The sequence below is a fragment of the Ranitomeya variabilis genome, chromosome 1 (genome assembly GCF_051348905.1).
Source record: "Ranitomeya variabilis isolate aRanVar5 chromosome 1, aRanVar5.hap1, whole genome shotgun sequence".
In the NCBI taxonomy this organism is placed as follows: domain Eukaryota; kingdom Metazoa; phylum Chordata; class Amphibia; order Anura; family Dendrobatidae; genus Ranitomeya; species Ranitomeya variabilis.
In genome coordinates, this window is record NC_135232.1 from 704817115 (window position 1) to 704836914 (window position 19800).

The 19800-nt window shown below is 42.4% G+C and overlaps 1 protein-coding gene across 2 annotated transcripts in view; it reads left to right on the forward strand.

Annotated features, from left to right (window-relative positions):
• L2HGDH (L-2-hydroxyglutarate dehydrogenase) overlaps positions 1 to 18941 on the forward strand; it is a 47157-nt gene extending 28216 nt beyond the window's left edge. The window contains exons 5-10 of one of the 2 annotated variants that reach the window (XM_077267336.1): positions 4463 to 4625; positions 4961 to 4995; positions 15300 to 15467; positions 15688 to 15845; positions 16376 to 16507; positions 17618 to 18941. In XM_077267336.1, coding sequence (XP_077123451.1) covers positions 4463 to 4625; positions 4961 to 4995; positions 15300 to 15467; positions 15688 to 15845; positions 16376 to 16507; positions 17618 to 17813 — 852 coding nt within the window. In that variant the 3' untranslated portion in view covers positions 17814 to 18941. The remainder of the gene's footprint in view (positions 1 to 4462; positions 4626 to 4960; positions 4996 to 15299; positions 15468 to 15687; positions 15846 to 16375; positions 16508 to 17617) is intronic. The other variant, XM_077267337.1, reaches the window with a different exon arrangement.
• Positions 18942 to 19800: the final 859 nt, after the last annotated feature.

Consider the following 19800-nt stretch of genomic DNA (forward strand, 5'->3'; position numbering starts at 1 on the left):
GCTTCTGAGGATAAGTTTATCCGAGTCACCAACCTTAGAAATCGCAGATTAACAGCAGCTCAGATTAGAGACCAGGTCAATGCCACACAGAGTTCTAGCAGCTGACACATCTCTACAACAACTGTTAAGACGAGACTTTGTGCAGCAGGCCTTCATGGTAAAATAGCTGCTAGGAAACCACTGCTAAGGACAGGCAACAAGCAGAAGAGACTTGTTTGGGCTAAAGAACACGAGGAATGGACATTAAACCAGTGGAAATCTGTGCTTTGGTCTGATGAGTCTAAATTTGAGATCTTTGGTTCCAACCACCGTTTCTTTGTGCGACGCAGAAAAAGTGAACGGGTGGACCCTACATGCTACATGCCTGGTTCCCACCCTGAAGCATGGAGGAGGAGGTGTGATGGTGTGGGGGTGCGTTGCTGGTGACACTGTTGGGGATTTATTCAAAATTGAAGGCATACTGAACCAGCATGGCTACCACAGCATCTTGCAGCGGCATGCTATTCCATCTGGTTTGCGTTTAGTTGGACCATCATTTATTTTTCAACAGGACAATGACCCCAAAGACACCTCCAGGCTGTGTAAGGGCTATTTGACCAAGAAGGAGAGTGATGGGGTGCTATGCCAGATGACCTGGCCTCTACAGTCACCAGACCTGAACCCAATCGAGATGGTTTGGGGTGAGCTGGACCGCAGAGTGAAGGCAAAAGGACCGACAAGTGCTAAGCATCTCTGGGAACTCCTTCAAGATTGTTGGAAGACCATTCCCGGTGACTACCTGTTGAAGCTCATCATGAGAATGCCAACAGTGTACAAAGAAGTCATCAAAGCAAAAGGTGGCTACTTTGAAGAACCTAGAATATAAGACATATTTTCAGTTGTTTCACACTTTTCCACATTTTTCACATTTTGTTAAGTATATAATTCCACATGTGTTAATTCATAGTTTTGATGCCTTCAGTGTGAATGTACAATTTTCATAGTCATGAAGATATAGAAAAATCTTTAAATAAGAAGGCGTGTCCGAACTTGTGGTCTGTACTGTGTGTGTGTATGTCTATATGTATGTATACATGTATGTGTGTATATATATGTATGTGTGTATGTATATATATACAGTCATGGCCAAAAGTATTGACACCCCTGCAATTCTGTCAGATAATACTCAGTTTCTTCCTGAAAATGATTGCAAACACAAATTCTTTGGTATTATCTTCATTCAATTTGTCTTAAATGAAAAAACACAAAAAGAATTGTCCTAAAGCCAAATTAGATATAATTCCACACCAAACATAAAAAAGGGGGTGGACAAAAGTATTGGCACCTTTTGAAAAATCATGTGATGCTTCTCTAATTTGTGTAATTAACAGCACCTGTAACTTACCTGTGGCACCTAACAGGTGTTGGCAATAACTAAATCACACTTGCAGCCAGTTGACATAGATTAAAGTTGACTCAACCTCTGTCCTGTGTCCTTGTGTGTACCACATTGAGCATGGAGAAAAGAAAGAAGACCAAAGAACTGTCTGAGGACTTGAGAAACCAAATTGTGAGGAAGCATGAGCAATCTCAAGGCTACAAGTCCATCTCCAAGGACCTGAATGTTCCTGTGTCTACCGTGCGCAGTGTCATCAAGAAGTTTAATGCCCATGGCACTGTGGCTAACCTCCCTAGATGTGGACGGAAAAGAAAAATTGACAAGAGATTTCAACACAAGATTGTGCGGATGTTGGATAAAGAACCTCGACTAACATCCAAACAAGTTCAAGCTGCCCTGCAGTCCGAGGGTACAACAGTGTCAACCCGTACTATCCGTCGGCATCTGAATGAAAAGGGACTGTATGGTAGGAGACCCAGGAAGACCCCACTTCTTACCCCGAGACATAAAAAAGCCAGGCTGGAGTTTGCCAAAACTTACCTGAAAAAGCCTAAAACGTTTTGGAAGAAAGTTCTCTGGTCAGATGAGACAAAAGTAGAGCTTTTTTGGGCAAATGCATCAACATAGAGTTTACAGGAGAAAAAAAGAGGCATTCAAAGAAAAGAACATGGTCCCTACAGTCAAACATGGCGGAGGTTCCTTGATGTTTTGGGGTTACTTTGCTGCCTCTGGCACTGGACTGCTTGACCATGTGCATGGCATTATGAAGTCTGAAGACTACCAACAAATTTTGCAGCATAATGTAGGGCCCAGTGTGAGAAAGCTGGATCTCCCTCAGAGGTCATGGGTCTTCCAGCAGGACAATGACCTAAAACACACTTCAAAAACTACTAGAAAATGGTTTGAGAGAAAGCACTGGAGACTTCTAAGGTTGCCAGCAATGAGTCCAGACCTGAATCCCATAGAACACCTGTGGAGAGATCTAAAAATGGCAGTTTGGAGAAGGCACCCTTCAAATATCAGGGACCTGGAGCAGTTTGCCAAAGAAGAATGGTCTAAAATTCCAGCAGAGCATTGTAAGAAACTCATTGATTGTTACCGGAAGCGGTTGGTCGCAGTTATTTTGGCTAAAGGTTGTGCAACCAAGTATTAGGCTAAGGGTGCCAATACTTTTGTCTGGCCCATTTTTGGAGTTTTGTGTGAAATGATCAATGTTTTGCTTTTTGCTTCATTCTCTTTTGTGTTTTTTCATTTAAGACAAATTAAATGAAGATAATAATACCAAAGAATTTGTGTTTGCAATCATTTTCAGGAAGAAACTGAGTATAATCTGACAGAATTGCAGGGGTGTCAATACTTTTGGCCATGACTGTATATATATATATATATATATATATATATATATATATATATATATATATATATATATATATATATATATATATATATATATATATATATATATATATATATATATATGTGTAGTAGCATAGCGCCTGCTACGTGTCTTGGGGGACACTCACTTGGCACGGGATTAATGCACTCAGGCACGGTTTTCTATCAAAACACAGTCTCTTAGGTTTATTTCGCACAACATAAACCACATCGACAGGAACTTCGTAACAGCTTGAACAGTATCTGGACATACTCAACTTTACCACAGTTCGTCTCTGACCCCGGTCAGCATTACACACGGTTTTCAGACCGTTACACGTTGGCAACCTTCACGGGTTCCTGGACACCCCTTGGCCTCAGAGGTGCCCCAGACACAATGTCTCTCTCTTCTTCCACTCTGACCCCGATCAGTACAACACGGTTCCTTCCCGTTACCTGTTGGTGCCGCACAGGTTCTCGGATACCTCTCTTCCTTAGAGGCATCCTACAGACATTCACACTCATTCACACTGTTTGTCCCGCCCATCTCACACAACTAGCCTAATAAGTCTCCCTTACAACTACACCATAGATATACACACTCTTGAGGGACTACAGGTCCCAGAACAACAACATTGCATCAGACTTACCACACAGACTCCCTCTGCGACACATATCGGTTATTCACAACACTGCTAATCACTGTTTCACCACGATTATAATGACAAATATGCCTCCATGCATATCCCAAGGAGCACACACAGCGCCCCCTAGCTGCCACAGGGGTCACTATATTACTATATATATATATATATATATATATATAGTGTTAGTGATGCAGTTACCCCTGTTACAGGTAGTGGGTTCTGCTTGGTCTCCTCAGAATACACACAGAGGATCATTGAGGCCATGGGAATGCATGGCAGTTGCAGGCATATCTATGATTGTGAAACATCCGGCGTGATTATAAATGGCTTTTATGTGTCGCAGAGGGAGTCTGCGCTGTACACCTGAAGTAATGTTGTTCTGGGACCTGCAGTCCCACAAGTATTTGTGTAGCTTTAAAGGGAGGCTTACAGGGTTAGTCGGAGAGCTGGGCGGGCCTGACTAACCAAACACACCTGCCTCCTGTGGGAGTGGTTACAGATATGTGACTGAGGGCTGGTCACATGGGGGAGAGAGTGTATGGACCTGATTGGTCCGTGTGTAAAGTCCTGGAAGGCCTATGAGTTTGAGGTGCTAACTTCCTGAAGAGCACGTGCTGAGGCTTTGGACCTGATGGCCTGTGTGTTGGACGGTTCCAAGTGGGGACGGACATGCTGAACCGCACACAGAGAGGCCATGCTTGCAGAGTCGGTAATGGCACTGTGTTTGGTGGGACCTATCGCCCCTATGAGGATCTGGACTGTCGGGAGTGCACTGGTCACAGGGACGGTGATCCCAGTTTGGCAGCTTTCCTAGGAGAGGGGACTGACAGGAGGTCAGCGTGTGGAGCAGGAGCTCCAGGAAGGTAACCCAGAGTTGGGGGACTATGTGTACTGACAAGACTCAGTTAATGAACAGAGTGCAGTCACCCATGGTAACTAGACGGTAATCTGTTTCGTCTTTCATTATCTGCCTGTGTGTCTTGGTTTTCCCTCCCACAAGAAGTGATTGACAGCTTTTAGTTTGTCTGCAGGATGGTTGTGTGCCTCACTCTTTACATTGCAGGGTGTAATGGCGCTGGACTCTCCATACACAGGAATCGTAGATTACCGGCAGGTAGCTCGGTCGTACACTGATGATTTCTGTGATGCCGGAGGAAGCATCCTAACGGGATATGAAGTGTCTGATGTGAAAATGATGAATGAGAGCTCGACGGGATCAGAGCAGGGTGAGTGAGCATTGAACCACCACTGAACCACCCAGTGTCCTGTGTTGCCAGCATATTTTGTCCTCTGCATTTCGGCCACAAGTTCCTGACCAACAGCAATTTGGGTCTTGAGATCTGCGGTCTGGCTGAACTTGCCACTGATCACTACGCTCATCGATATGTGCCGCCATCAGCACTCGAGTTAGGTGATCTGCCGAGTGTAACACCTGAGGCTAACTATGGGCCGAACAAGTCCCATAATCCTGGGGACAGAGCCATGTAAGGATACATTTCCCAGGCATAAATAAAAGAATATCATTATTCACATCCATAACACTGATCTCCTGCTTCTCTAGATCTGGAATATCCAGTCGTGATCAGGAACACACAGGTAATGTAACTCTCATTTCACTCACGGCTGCACCTGGATTTTCATGTTGTAAAAATTTAGACAATCTGTTTTGTTTTTTTTAATAACTGTAGGGTTCCACACAGATCACTTTCAAATGGGTTATTAAAAACGTAGTGTCCATTAATTGTTCATTGTTAAAGGATACAGGCAATAATTTTTGCAATCTGGTTTCATTACAAAATTTTGCACTGCTTGTATTTTACAGGCTCTTTATCTCCCTGCCCATTGCTGGATGCAGAAAGAATCTCAGAAAACTCAATCAGTGAGCTCATTTTCTAACTTTTATCTGTGGTTTTTTTTTTTTTTTTTTCTGAGCTCCTCTCGGCTGAATTTTGACTACCGTACATCAAAGTTCAACAAAAGTTGAGATGATAAATCAGCACAAAGGAGTTTAGAAAAAGATGGATAAGACTTACAAACTCAGGCCGGATCACACTAGAGAGGAATACGGACGAATGCTATGTGAGAAAGAAAATCGCATAGCACTCGGCCCAACGTTAATCTATGGGGCTGCTCCCATCACCGTATTTTTTTTTTTTTTTTTTTTTATCTCGGCCATATTATACTTTCGAGTGAAATCGCATGCTGCGATTTGCAAAATATATCGACCAAGACTCGCCAATTCAAGTCTATTGGTGCGAGAAAAACTCGCACACCACACGGACCATCAGTGTGACTTGTGAGAAATACATAGATGCATACATATAGTATAGGTGTGTGTACGTATGTCTGTATGTGTGTGTGTGTGTGTATATATATATATATATATATATATATATATATATATATATATATATATATATATATATATATATATATATATATATATATATTACACCAAAACCCAAGAGCAGGGACTAAAAGAAGGAGAGTAACTAGGCTAGGATATACATATATTCATTTTTATTATTACGATAGCAGATGGTCAAATCACAAAACATGATAAAAGGTATATAAAAAGATGTGCATCACAGGACATATAATAATATTAATAATATTATTATATAGGTATATAGAAATAACCCACAGTGTAAGAAAAAGGGGGGAAAAACCTGATGCTAAAAAATATATAATAATAAGTGAAAAAAACGGTGAAAAATATGTCTGATATGATAAAATATAAATATATATACATCTAATAATGTGTATCAGTAACTAAAGTGCTCAAGTGCCACAGCAAGCATAAAGTGTATACACCGGTCCAGTAAAATTTATCAGGGCCAGCAAAGTATCAGAGCACTACTCTGCCAAAAATAAAACCAGTGGAAAAAATGAAAAGCATACAGGATACTTTTTGGGGGTTAATGTCCGTGTGCACAACGCGCCCCGACGCGCGTTTCGGTAGAGTTTCCTTCGTCACCCCCTGAGTTTCTGCTAATATTTTTCTGTTTCTGCTAATATTCCTGACAATTGAATGGGCTCTTTCCAAACCCCATTTAGGGTAACCACGATTTTGTAATCTGCATACTTTTTTACTTTCACACATATATATATATTTAGCCATCAGAACTATTGCGTTTAGTCCTGATGAGTTCACCCACAGGTAGGTTTCTAATAACATGTGGGGGATGGCAAAATGTAGCTGCCAGTATACATCTGAAGCAGTTGATTTTCGGTAAGGGAGTACCAATACCCTGTTCTCCTCAATACTAGCAACAAACGTTACATCTAAAAAAAAAATCAATCTGTGACTTCTCAGGAAAACCAGTAAATTGGAGATTATAATCATTGTTGTTTAAATATTCGAGAAAAGATTGAGCATCATCCTCCATATCTTTTGGCACAAAGACCAGATCATCAATATATCTTCCCATCCACACCAGATTTTCTCTGAATGGATTTGAAGATATATAGATAAAATTCTCTTCCCAGGTTGCCATTACAATATTAGCGAGTGAAGGGGAGAATTTTGCCTCCGTGCTTACACCACTAGTCTGCAAAAAATACCTATTGTCAAACATGCAATAATTATGACTCGGGAGAAATTTAGTTGCTTCAGGTAAAAAATCACATAAAACCTCTGAATAACTGCTATTGTTCCTGAGATAGATGGATAAACATTTGAAAGCTACATTGTGGGGAATAGAGGGATACAGACTAATTACCGTATATACTCGAGTATAAGCCGACCCGAGTATAAGCCGACCCCCCTAATTTTGCAACAAAAATCTGGGAAAACTTATTGACTCGAGTATAAGCCTAGGGTGGAAAATGCAGCAGCTACCGGTATATGTAAAAAATAAAAATAGATACCAATAAAAGTAAAATTAATTGAGACATCAGTTAAGTGTTTTGGAATATCCATATTGAATCAGGAGCCCCATATAATGCTCCATGCAGTTCTTTATGGCCGCATAGATGCCCCATATAATGCTCCATGCGGTTATGGCCCCATAGATGCCCCATATAATGCTTCATGCAGTTATGGCCCCATAGATGCCCCATATAATGCTCCATACAGTTATGGCCCCATATAATGCTCCATGCAGTTATGGCCCCATAGATGCCCCATATAATTCTCCATGCAGTTATGGCCCCATAAATGCCCCATATAATGCTCCATGCAGTTATAGCCCCATAGAATGCTCCATGCAGTTATGGCCCCATATAATGCCCCATATAATGCTCCATACAGTTATGGCCCCATATAATGCCTAATATAATGCTCCTTGCAGTTATGGCCCCATAGATGCTCCATATAATGCTCCATGCAGTTATGACCCCATAGAATGCTCCATGCAGTTATGGCCCCATATAATGCCCCATATAATGCTCCATACAGTTATGGCCCCATATAATGCTCCATATAGTTATGGCCCCATATAATGCCCAATATAATGCTCCATGCAGTTATGGCCCCATATAATGCCCCATATAATGCTCCTTGCAGTTATGACCCCATATAATGCTCCATGCAGTTATTGCCCCATATAATGCCCAATATAATGCTCCATGCAGTTATGGCCCCATATAATGCCCCATATAATGCTCCTTGCAGTTATGGCCCCATATAATGCTCCATATAGTTATGGCCCCATATAATGCTCCATGCAGTTATGGCCCCATATAATGCTCCATGCAGTTATGGCCCCATAGATGCTCCATATAATGCTCCATGCAGTTCTTTATGGCCCCATAGATGTCCCATATAGTATTGTGCCACATGTAATGCTGCTGCTGCAATAAAAAAAAAAAAAAATCACATACCTCTAGTCGCTGCCTGCTGCTCCTCAGCGTCCCATCTCTCTGCACTGACTGTTCAGGCAGAGGGCGGCGCGCACACTACTACGTCATCGCGCCTTCTGACCTGCACAGTCACTGCAAGAGGACGGGAAGACGGATTATGGAACGCGTACATGTGAATATGAAATACTCACCTGGTCCCGGCGCTCCTGACGCTGTCCCATGGTACCGCAGCTTCTTCCTGTAATCAGCGGTCACCGGTACCTCTCATTACAGTAATGAATATGCAGCTCCGCCCCTATGGGAGTGGAGTCCATATTCATTACTTTAATGAGCGGTACCACGTGACCGCTGAATAGAGGAAGAGCTGCAGCGAGGGAGACCATGGGACAGCGTTAGGTGCGCCTGGACCAGGTGAGTATGCGACGGACCTCTCTCCCCCTCACCTGCCGACCCCACTGCCGACCATGACTCGAGTATAAGCCGAGAGGGGCACTTTCAGCCCAAAAAGTTGGGCTGAAAATCTCGGCTTATACTCGAGTATATACGGTACATCACAGGAAAACCATGTGAAACCAGCCACCCACTTAAAAGCATGCATCACATGAAGCACTGCCTTCGTGTCACGTATATGGCTAGGAGTCAAAGAAACTAGTGGCTGGAGATGTGCATCCAAGCACTCACCCAGCCTTTCACCCAGTGCACCAATCCCCACCACTATGGGCCTCATAGGAGGTGGACATATATTTTTATGAATTTTTGGTAGGGAATGGTACACTAGAATGACAGGGTAGTCCAAATAGCAATGTTTTTTTTATTTTTTCGTTCAAAGCTCCAGTTGTTACACCTTCCTGGAGTAAATTTAGGAGATCACTGTTAAATCTCACAGTAGGAGTTTCTTTTAATTCCAAATAAACATCCGGATTCTCTAGATCTCTATGGTTTAGGATTTTATACAATCCAGCATTAATCACCACAATCGCCTCACCTTTGTCCGCATTTTTAATTAGAAGATCTTTATTTTGTGTTAATTGATCTAACGCTATTTTTTCTTTTCTACTCAAATTGCCCTTGTATTTTTTTGTTGTATTTTTACTCAGTTCAGTCAGTTCCAATTCAACAACCTCTTGGAATTTATGCAGGATTGCTGGTCTTGACTTCAGCGGATAATAATCCGTATTAGATGTTAGGAACTTGACCGACTGATCCCCAGGTTTTTTTATCAGTCACATCCAAATCATATCAATCTTTTAATGTTCTCTGTTTTTCAAGTATCATATGCACATTGCCTCTTCAGAGAAAAAGAGGGCTTAACCTCTATAGCGCCATCTGTTGGAAGTAGCGATGCTATAGGAATACATGAAGCCGCAGGCTCCGCTCCTGAGTGCCGGCAGCAGCGCTGGGTATTAACATGAGAGACTCATCCGAGTTTCTCGCAGGTGAGTATGAGCCCTTAGTTTCAGCAGTTTCCAGAATGCTGTTGTCTTTAGTATAGTGGCATTTTAAAGTTTAAGTTCCGTGCAAACCTGTTGATATCCATAATGGTTTGGCACACATTGAAGTCTGTAGTAGGGGAGAAGCCCAATCCCTTTGATAACAGGGATATCTGGGCTTGGGAAAGCACATAGCTGGATAGGTTCCAAATTGGGATGTTTACAGTCTCCGTTTTTTCCCCCTTGTCTGGTAATCCCCTCCTTCGATTCTTGCGCCCCCCTCTTTTCCTCCATTTTTTTTTTTTACCTCATTGTGACCACATCTCCATTGTTCACATTAGGTTTGGCATTAGGATTACGTGTTTCAGCACCTGTCCTCACTGAGGTGTCTGAAGCTTCATCTGACAAATTCACTGATGATTGCTCCGATGTTGAGAACGTTACTTTTGGTTGAGCCGAAAGAGGATATTTCTTATTGTTTTTATTTTTTCTCGGCTTTCTAAGAATGTTACGAGGGGTTTTGTTCCACTCATAAACCATGTTGTTTTTATATTCCGCCAAATCCCCTTTAAACTTTCTTCGCTTTGTTTCAGCTATTGTGTTTATTGTGTTATATGCTGTACATATATACACTCACCGGCCACTTTATTAGGTACACCATGCTAGTAACGGGTTGGACCCCCTTTTGCCTTCAGAACTGCCTCAATTCTTCGTGGCATAGATTCAACAAGGTGCTGGAAGCATTCCTCAGAGATTTTGGTCCATATTGACATGATGGCATCACACAGTTGCCGCAGATTTGTCGGCTGCACATCCCAAAGATGCTCCATACAAGGCAGGATGAATCCATGCTTTCATGTTGTTTACGCCAAATTCTGACCCTACCATCCGAATGTCGCAGCAGAAATCGAGACTCATCAGACCAAGCAACGTTTTTCCAATCTTCTACTGTCCAATTTCGATGAGCTTGTACAAATTGTAGCCTCAGTTTCCTGTTCTTAGCTGAAAGGAGTGGTACCCGGTGTGGTCTTCTGCTGCTGTAGCCCATCTGCCTCAAAGTTCGACGCACTGTGCGTTCAGAGATGCTCTTAGGCCTACCTTGGTTGTATCGGGTGGCGATTTGAGTCACTGTTGCCTTTCTATCAGCTCGAACCAGTCTTCCCATTCTCCTCTGGCATCAACAAGGCATTTCCGCCCACAGAACTGCCGCTCACTGGATTTTTTTTCTTTTTCGGACCATTCTCTGTAAACCCTAGAGATGGTTGTGCGTGAAAATCCCAGTAGATCAGCAGTTTCTGAAATACTCAGACCAGCCCTTCTGGCACCAACAACCATGCCACGTTCAAAGGCACTCAAATCACCTTTCTTCCCCATACTGATGCTCGGTTTGAACTGCAGGAGATTGTCTTGACCATGTCTACATGCCTAAATGCACTGAGTTGCCGCCATGTGATTGGCTGATTAGAAATTAAGTGTTAACAAGAAGTTGGACAGGTGTACCTAATAAAGTGGCCAGTGAGTGTATATGTAACACACACACACACACACACACACACACACACACACGATAAAGCACATCACGGCAAAAGAAAAAAAAGTTGGGGTGCAGAGTCTCATAGGCATATACCAAACCTTGTAAGTAGAGTCCAAAAAGGTTGAAACAGCACTCCATATGGCAGTAATAAGGTGCTCTTTATTGGCCCATGTGGCGACGTTTCGGTCCTGGATACAGACCTTTCACAAGCAATTTACAAGGTGCATGTGCAAGATATTTATGGCAACCAAATTAATCATTTAGCAGCAATCTTGTTATTTAGAGTTCATAGGGCAATAATATAAACATGATATGCAAAGATTCACATGTGAACATGATTATATAAAGTGCTATTGTGCAAAGTGCAAACATAGCACAGCATAACACTATGGAATCAAACAGCTGGCGATAATGATCAATTATGTATGTTTGTTTAAATTACTATATTGTATGTAACACTATGGAATCACTTAGCACAATAGCACTTTAACCCCTTTCTGACCTCGGACGGGATAGTTCGTCTGAGGTCAGATCCCCGCTTTGATACAGGGCTCCGGCGGTGAGCCCGCATCAAAGCCGGGACATGTCAGCTGTTTTGAACAGCTGACATGTGCCCGCAATAGCGGCGGGTGAAATCGCGATTCACCCGCCGCTATTAACTAGTTAAATTTCGCTGTCAAAGGCAGACAGCGGCATTTAACCGGCGCTTCCGGCCAGGCGGCCGGAAATGAGCGCATCGCCGACCCCCGTCACATGATCGGGGGTCAGCGATGCTTCTGCATTGTAACCATAGAGGTCCTTGAGACCTCTATGGTTACTGATCGCCGGTAGCTGTGAGCGCCACCCTGTGGTCGGCACTCACAGCACATCTGCATTTCTGCTGCATAGTAGCGATCTTATGATCGCTGCTATGTAGCAGAGCCGATCGCGTTGTGCCAGCTTCTAGCCTCCCATGGAGGCTACTGAAGCATGGCAAAAGTAAAAAAAAAAATGTGAAAAAAATATAAAAGTTTAAATCACCCCCCTTTCGGCCCAATCAAAATAAATCAATAAAAAAAAAATCAAACCTACACATATTTGGTATCGCCGCGTTCAGAATCGCCCGATCTACCAATAAAAAAAAGCATTAACCTGATCGCTAAACGGCGTAGCGAGAAAAAAATTTGAAACGCCAGAATTAAGTTTTTTTTGGTCGCCGCGACATTGCATTAAAATGCAATAACGGGCGATCAAAAGAACGTTTCTGCACCAAAATGGTATCATTAAAAACGCCAGCTCGGCACGCAAAAAATAAGCCCTCAACTGACCCCAGATCATGAAAAATATAGATGCTACAGGTATCAGAAAATGGCGCAATTGTTTTTTTTTAGCAAAGTTTGGAATTTTTTTTCACCACTTAGATAAAAAATAACCTAGTCATGTTAGGTGTCTATGAACTCGTGTAGAGAAAGAAGATGTGGATCCAGCTCCAGGAATAAAATGTAGAAACTTTATTAGTTCACATTAAAATGCTGCTGAGACAAGACCGGCATGGTGGGTAACAGAGAGCAACCAGCACCTGACTGAAGTCATGCCGGTCATGTCTCAGCAGCATTTTAATGTGAACTAATAAAGTTTCTACATTTTATTCCTGGAGCTGGATCCACATCTTCTTTCTCTACACGTTGACCAGTGTTGTGGCAGCAACACTTTGTTTCCGTGCTCGGATTGATACTTACCACATCGCACAGATGAACTAAAGGTGAGCTGAAATATACCTTATTTTTTCTGTCTATGAACTCGTACTGACCTGAAGAATCATAATGGCAGAATCACAATGGCAGGTCAGTTTTAGCATTTAGTGAACCTAGCAAAAAAGCCAAACAAAAAACGAGTGTGGGATTGCACTTTTTTTGCAATTTCACCGCACTTGGAATTTTTTTCCCGTTTTCTAGTACACGACATGGTAAAACCAATGATGTCGTTCAAAAGTACAACTCGTCCCGCAAAAAAATAAGCCCTCACATGGCCAAATTGACGGAAAAATAAAAAGTTATGGCTCTGGGAAGGAGGGGAGCAAAAAACAAACATGGAAAAATGGAAAATCCCAAGGTCATGAAGGGGTTAAATAATCATGTTCACATGTGCATTTTTGTATATCCTGTTTATATTATTGCTGTATAAACTACTACTCCCCTCTTATCTCCTCTTCCCACAATCGTATACAAGATTTCTCTCACGTATCACCCCTACTCTGGAACCCTCTACCACAACACATCAGACTCTCGCCCACCATCAAAATCTTCAAAAAGAATCTGAAGACCCACCTCTTCCGACAAGCCTACAACCTGCAGTAACCACCGATCAACCAACCGCTGCACGATCAGCTCTATCCTCACCTACTGTATTCTCACCCATCCCTTGTAGATTGTGAGCCTTCGCGGGCAGGGTCCTCTCTCCTCCTGTACCAGTTATGACTTGTATTGTTTAAGATTATTGTACTTGTTTTTATTATGTATACCCCTCCTCACTTGTAAAGCGCCATGGAATAAATGGCGCTATAACAATAAATAATAATAATAATAATAATAATATAAACTCTAAATACCAATATTGCTGCTAAATGATTTATTAATTTGGTTGCCATAAATATCTTGCACATGCACCTTGTAAATTGCTTGTGAAAGGTCTGCATCCAGGACCGAAACGTCGCCACGTGGGCCAGTAAAGAGTCTTTTTTATTATTATTGTACATTTTTATTTTGACTATATACAGTACAGACCAAAAGTTTTAACACACCTTCTCATTTAAAGATTTTTCTGTATTTTCATGACTATGAAAATTGTACATTCACACTGAAGGCATCAAAACTATGAATTAACACATGTGGAATTATATACTTAACAAAAAAGTGTGAAACAACTGAAATGTCTTATATTCTAGGTTCTTCAAAGTAGCCACCTTTTGCTTTGATGACTGCTTTGCACACTCTTGGCATTCTCTTGATGAGCTTCAAGAGGTAGTCACCGGGAATGGTTTTCGCTTCACAGGTGTGCCCTGTCAGGTTTAATAAGTGGGATTTATTGCCTTATAAATGGGTCTGGGACCATCAGTTGTGGTATTAATGATGTTCACAGTTGTGTTTTATAATATGATTTTATGTAAAGGCTCATGTTAAAATCGCATTGCATATGGATGTCACACTGTTACTAGATGCAAGGAAATCGCATCCTCGCATTGCAAACGGCTTACATACGGATCACTGTTCAGGGAACATTTGTGCGATTCTCAGCTGTCAGAATCGGACCTTTTTTTTTTTTTTATACGGTAAGTGTGACTCCAGCCTCGCTGTCATAATGAGCTCACTGATGGATTACCGGACAACTCCTTCTTCAACCAGCAGTGTGCAGGGAAAACAAAAACCTGTAAAATGCAAATGGTGCAAAATGATTAATAAATATATATAATGTCACCAAAGTTGTCCATATCCTCCCATAGCTGCACAGTGAGGTGCATAGAGATCGCTGTGTGAGATCCAAGCAATCGTCCCTAAAAGTGTCAAAAGTAATCTGACTGAATGCCACACGTGTCTTCTTCATGGTCAGCAAATGATTGGTCGCAGTGCGTCTACCAAAATTATTTCCAATAGAGGGGTCCTAAGGGTCTCCTCCTGTCAATTGACGAGTTAGAATATGAAGCAGTGCTAAGGCTAGGTTCACACGTAGGATATTTGGTGCGTACTTGCATGCAGAAAATCTGCAGCGTTATATAGTCGCAGCTAAGTACATGAGACTCCAGCAAACCTCATCGTTTTCCGTAGAAATTTTCACCAAAACTCCGAGAAAATCCGCACACAGATTTATCTGCTGAAAAGGCTGCGGAAAAATCACCACCAAATATGCAACTTCTGACGCTTAGTCTACGGCCGTGTTTCTGCAATTCACATTTTGCTGTTCTTTTACTGAAACTGCCGCAATACTGCATCATTTTGGCGTAAAAATTCAGCTATTTTGGAACAATTTTTCAAAAAAGGATTAAAAAAAAGTGATTGTTATACGGTGGGAAGATCTTTAAAAGAAAAAAAAAAAATCCCGGGATTCTGAAGTCTAGTAAAGGAAAATGTCTGGTCTCTAACTCTGTCTGTTTCTTACAGGGTGAAGAGGTTTATTGTAAGTACGTGCTGACCTGTGCCGGACTTTTCTCCGATCGTGTGTCCCAGATTAGCGGCTGTAGCGCAGAACCTCGCATCGTTCCTTTCCGGGGAGATTATTTGGTGCTAAAGCCAGAAAAGTGTTATCTGGTTAAGGGGAACATTTACCCAGTAGGTCTCACAATCATCATCTTCATCCCTTGTTGGCAGATCATTTCTACTGTTCTTACATTTACTCACCATTTACAGGTCTTCTTGCATCACCCTTGAAAACTATTTTTTTCTTGCATGGTATTTTCTCCTCCAATCACATCTAAAGCTGCAAAGATTGTCTGCAGGTAGTAGAAGATGCCAGTAAGATATTTATGTGTTTCTCCATATTGGGCTGCAGGTTCCAGATCCACGTTTCCCATTTCTCGGGGTCCACTTCACTCCACGCATGGATGGTAACATCTGGCTCGGCCCAAATGCTGTGTTAGCTTTTAAAAGAGAAGGCTACAGACTGTGTGACTTAAATGCTAGAGATTTTGGAGAAGCCGTTACGTACAGGTTGAGTTCTGATTATTTTCTATCATTTATGCATCTTAGCGGTGGAGCGCCCATTATATAGTACTCTGATCTGGGTTTTCCTGGTGCGCTTACTTGGAGTTTCTGATGTGTAGTAACATGACTGCTTTCTTCTAAAAACAGTGCCACACCTGTCCACAGGTTAAGTGTGGTATTGCAACTCTGCTCAATTAACTCTTAACTCTTCCCGAAGTGTGAAGTACATGTACGCCACACATCAGATGCCTGTGTATGGAGCAAGCTCAGGAGCCAAACTCACTCCACAAATGGTCTATGACAGCTGCGTTATACAGCCGTCAACCGCCTCTAACAGCAGCAGTTAACCCCTGAAGTGTCACTGTCAATTCCACTATTGCGCTGTTCTAGACAGCCTCCAGCATCCTCGTTCTCAGCCATGAGTATATTGTAGGGTGCTGACCAAGGAAGCTAGTTTGCAGTTCTAGCTAGTGAGCGGCGTTTTGCAACCATTGCTCTGTCCACCTTGTGTACCACTCTTGTCTTTTATATTTCAGCGGCCTTCGTAAATTGGTCCTGAAGAATCTGGTTTATGGGATGGGGGAGATGTATCGAGCGTTGTTTCTACAAGCACAGCTGAAGGAATTGCAGAAATTCATCCCAGAGCTGTCCAGTAACGATATTCTCAGGTGAGATCCGGTTCTGGTAGAAAATTTTATAAAGTTTTTATTAATTTTGTTTTGTCATCCTTTTTGTGCTGATGGACTTTGCATCAAATTCATCAAAATGGGCACATAATATGTGATGAACTGGCACACATTCAGTGAAACCTATTTTGTTTACTCCTTTCTTTGCTTTCTTTCTAAATTAAAAAAAGATAAGTCGCTGAATCCTTTAAAATAATATTTGAAGGGAAGCCGACAACTGATACATTCCCCCTGATCCACGGCTGTTAAATTTCAGCCAGGTACTTTTGACACCGAAGCGCTGTGAAACATACGTTTAAAAGTCACCTGGGTCCGAGCTGCACGGGAGACCAGTCGGACAGACCCTGGCAGATCCTCTCCTTTCGGGAAAAAGAAAGCTCAAAGTACACATTTATGAACTGCAAAGGGGATTTCCCATGCAAATGAATAGGAAGATTTTTCCTACCGCTCCAAGAGCACAGCCTGAAGCTATGTTTTCACATTGCGCTTTTGGTGAGTTATTTTATTCTGTATATTTAAAAAAAAAAAAAAAAATGCACGTAACCTATATTACTTTAATGGATGCAGAAAATCTGCAACATCAAAAACTTGTCAAAAGCTCATTGTGGGAACATGGACTTAATGGTGCTTTTTTATTATTCCTCTGTAGAGGTATGTCATGCAGGTCACCTGGTGGCAAAATAGGTGGTGTCAATTAGGACCCCCTCTTCCCCGCCGTCCCATTTTAGCCATATATGCTCCCTCTAGTATGGGAACATGGGGCGAGAGTGATATGAGCACATGTCAGTACCCTTTCTAACGCAACTTGTGTAGAAAAATAATTAATGTTATTACGGAGGGCTGCTGCTACCCTGCTGCATGGTTCAGACTCCCCCCACCACTCCAGCATGCTCTAGGTGTTACTCCATAGATGTTACTGGGGATCACACACAAACCTGGATCTGCACGCTGCAGTGCCTATACATGGGGGAGCGGCAGTACCTGGCACGGCCACCACCAAGAGTATGCAGCTGCCCCTGCAGTCAGCTGGTTTGATTATGATGGCACCTACGAAATGGTCCTGAGTAACCCCCATAAACCTTTTATTTGTAGGGGTCCCTCTGGAGTCCGTGCTCAGGCTCTGGATCGTGACGGGAACCTGGTAGACGATTTTGTTTTTGATGGAGGTTCTGGAGTCATCGCCAGCCGCATTCTGCACGTGAGAAACGCCCCGTCCCCGGCCGCTACCTCTTCCATGGCGATAGCCGAGATGATCGCCTCCGAAGTGGAAAAACGGTTTAACCTCTGACGGAGCCGCCGTGTCACTGACTACTGATCAGACCTGCTTAGGAAGGAACTTCTACAGTCACTGAAAGAACTAGGACGTTCTGCAGCTTTTGCAGAACATCAGGAATTCCCCGAATCCTACTCGCTTATAATGTGTTTGGATGGGAAGAGTCATGTCTAGTGTGAATAGATCTGTACGTGTAGGTAGGGATAGAACTGCATACAGACAACGCAGTGCATTGGGTGCAATGGTTGTAGGGAGGGATGTCTGCCAATAAGCAGCGACCCCATCCTCTGATCTGATGATGTACGGCTCTTCTAGGGTCGATGCACACAATGTGTTTTGGATTTAAGGGATTATTTCCCCTCAAAAGGAAGAAAATTTAGTAGTTTGGGAGTTCCAGCGATAAGCAAGTTATTTCCCATCACCTTTTGGAAATAGTCTTTTTAAATAGGTTTAAAGTCTCATTTACGCATTTTTTTTAACAACCATATATTGACGTGTGGTACTGCTTTTACAATCGCAGCTTGTCCATTTTTTTTAAATTATTCTCAAACTTGAATGGGTGCTCATTTTCCATGTAAGAAAAAAATGCATGTACAGATATTTCCTTTTTTTTTGTAGTTTTACATTTATTCTCGTAGTCAAAAAGCAGATACGATTTTTTAAATAAAGGGAGGTAATGTGATGTCTCAGGAGCAGGAAGGACAATAATAAACGCACAGAAAATACATCCAAAAAAGCAATAATGAATGTGGAATTTACTCCCTGGTTTTCATATGTAAAATGCATAAAAACACATTGTGTGAATTGACCTTCAGGATTTTTTGTTGCAACACAATATCCCTTTGGAAAATCGCAGTCGCAATCACAGTTTAAATAGTTCAATTTTATTTGTGGTTTTAGTGATTTCTGATGCTCATTGTGTGCGAAAAGCAGTCTTTTGCTTGTTTTGTTTTTTTTTACTGCTGATTTCTATGTTTAAGTCCAAGACTGTGTGAAAACCTCATGGAGAACAAAATGTAGCAAAAAACGCTTTAAACAATTTGAGAAGTCCAATTCATCTTTCTGCCACAGTTGTACTTTGCTTTGTGTTTTTTTTTGTGTTACCCTTCTCTCCTCCATGAAAAAATAAAAACCCTGACTCCGTAGGCTTTTTCTTGCACCATACTTCGACCTCTTTCCGTGACCTTTGGTGGGTTATTTTGGTGTCATTAGATTGGTTAGAAATTAATGGATGCTGTGCTGCGATTGGCTGCTGAGGGCAGAGAAGATTTTCTTAACCCCTTTCTGACATATGACGTACTATCCGTCGAGGAGGTATTGGCCCATATGACCACCGATGGGATAGTACATCATCATCGATCAGCCGCGCTCACGGGGGGAGCGCGGCCGATCGGGGCCGGGTGTCAGCTGACTATCGAGGACCGCTCCTGGCACATTAACCCCCGGAACACTGCGATCAAACATGATGTGATGTGATGTGATCGCGTTGCTCCGAGGGTCTCCTACCTCCTCCCTGCAGGCCCCGGATCCAAAATGGCTGTGGGGCTGCTTCTACATCCTGCAGGGAGGTGGCTTATAAGCGACTGCTCAGAGCAGGCGCCGGCAAGCCTCCCTGCAGTGCCTGTCAGATCGCTGATCTGACACAGTGCACTGCAGAGTGTCAGCGATCTGACACTATATGGTCATGTCCCCCCTGGGACAAAGTAAACAAGCAAAAAAAAAAAATATTTACATGTGTAAAAAAAAAAAAAAATCCTAAATAAAGAAAAATATATATATATATATATATATTGTTCCAATAAATACATTTCTTTATCTAAATAATAAAAAAAACAATGAAAGGACACATATTTAGTATCGCCGTGTCCGTAATGACCTGGGGCGCCGCTATCATGGGGCAAATTGAGCCCTTTGCTTCAGGCGGCAGTCCTCACTGAAAGACAGGGGGCGGCAGAGCGGCGGTCAGAACACGGGGTGCCGACTCTCCATAATCCCTGACATT